This window comes from Diaphorina citri, unplaced genomic scaffold, assembly GCF_000475195.1.
Source record: "Diaphorina citri unplaced genomic scaffold, Diaci psyllid genome assembly version 1.1 scaffold5048, whole genome shotgun sequence".
Lineage (NCBI taxonomy): Eukaryota > Metazoa > Arthropoda > Insecta > Hemiptera > Psyllidae > Diaphorina > Diaphorina citri.
Window position 1 is genome coordinate 8341 of NW_007382425.1, and position 818 is coordinate 9158.

At 40.8% G+C, this 818-nt stretch overlaps 1 protein-coding gene across 1 annotated transcript in view; it reads left to right on the forward strand.

Moving 5' to 3' along the window:
- Positions 1-765, forward strand: part of LOC103521349 — a gene marked incomplete at its 3' end in the record, with an annotated part of 9050 nt that extends 8285 nt beyond the window's left edge. Inside the window, exon 2 of the mRNA XM_008486457.1 lies at positions 7-765. Coding sequence (XP_008484679.1) covers positions 7-765 — 759 coding nt within the window. The remainder of the gene's footprint in view (positions 1-6) is intronic.
- Positions 766-818: the final 53 nt, after the last annotated feature.

Consider the following 818-nt stretch of genomic DNA (forward strand, 5'->3'; position numbering starts at 1 on the left):
CTGAAGAACAAAACTGACTCGCACTCCCTTGCTCAATTCCAATATAAAGTCTCCAATATAGACAACATATGTAGGGAAATCAGTGAGTTGGTGGACCAGGTGAATGATTTGAAGAGTCAGGAAGACCCTGACTATGATCCTGATTATTCTGATCTGCAACGGAGTATTGACTTGACATCCAAGATCAAGTTCTATCAGAGTAAGTTAGCCAATGTTTCCAGTGATGTAGATAGTGAAGTTGAACCCAAAGCTAGGGTCAAGTTGCCCCCTTTGGAGCTTCCCTCCTTCAATGGAGATGTCAACAGGTTCCCTGTGTTTTATTATGCTTTCAAAAGCATGATTCATGATAATCGTGAATTATCCGATGAGCAGCGGATCCAGTACCTTATTGGAAAACTCTCCGATAAGGCACTCTCGGTGGTAAGTGGTGTGCCAGCCATTGGTCAGAATTATAACATCATCTGGAATAACCTTGTGGATAAGTATTTGGACTCTCGTGTCCTGGTGAGCTCTTACTTTGATCAAATTTTGAATTTGAAATCTGTGAAATGTGACTCTATTACACATCTGAATAACTTTGTAGATAAATTTACCTCCATGGTGGAGTGTCTTAGGGCACTTGACATTGAGAACTTGGGTGACGTTCTTCTTTGTCATATAGGTGCCTCCAAGTTGGATCCAGAACTCAGAAAACAATTTGAGATTTCTGTCAAAGGTGAGGATGAACCAGGTGTGGATCTTCTTCTTAGTTTCTTACGAGAACAGGTAAAAATACATTCTAGGATGTTGTCTTCAGAGCAAGATAGCAAAGGGTCAGT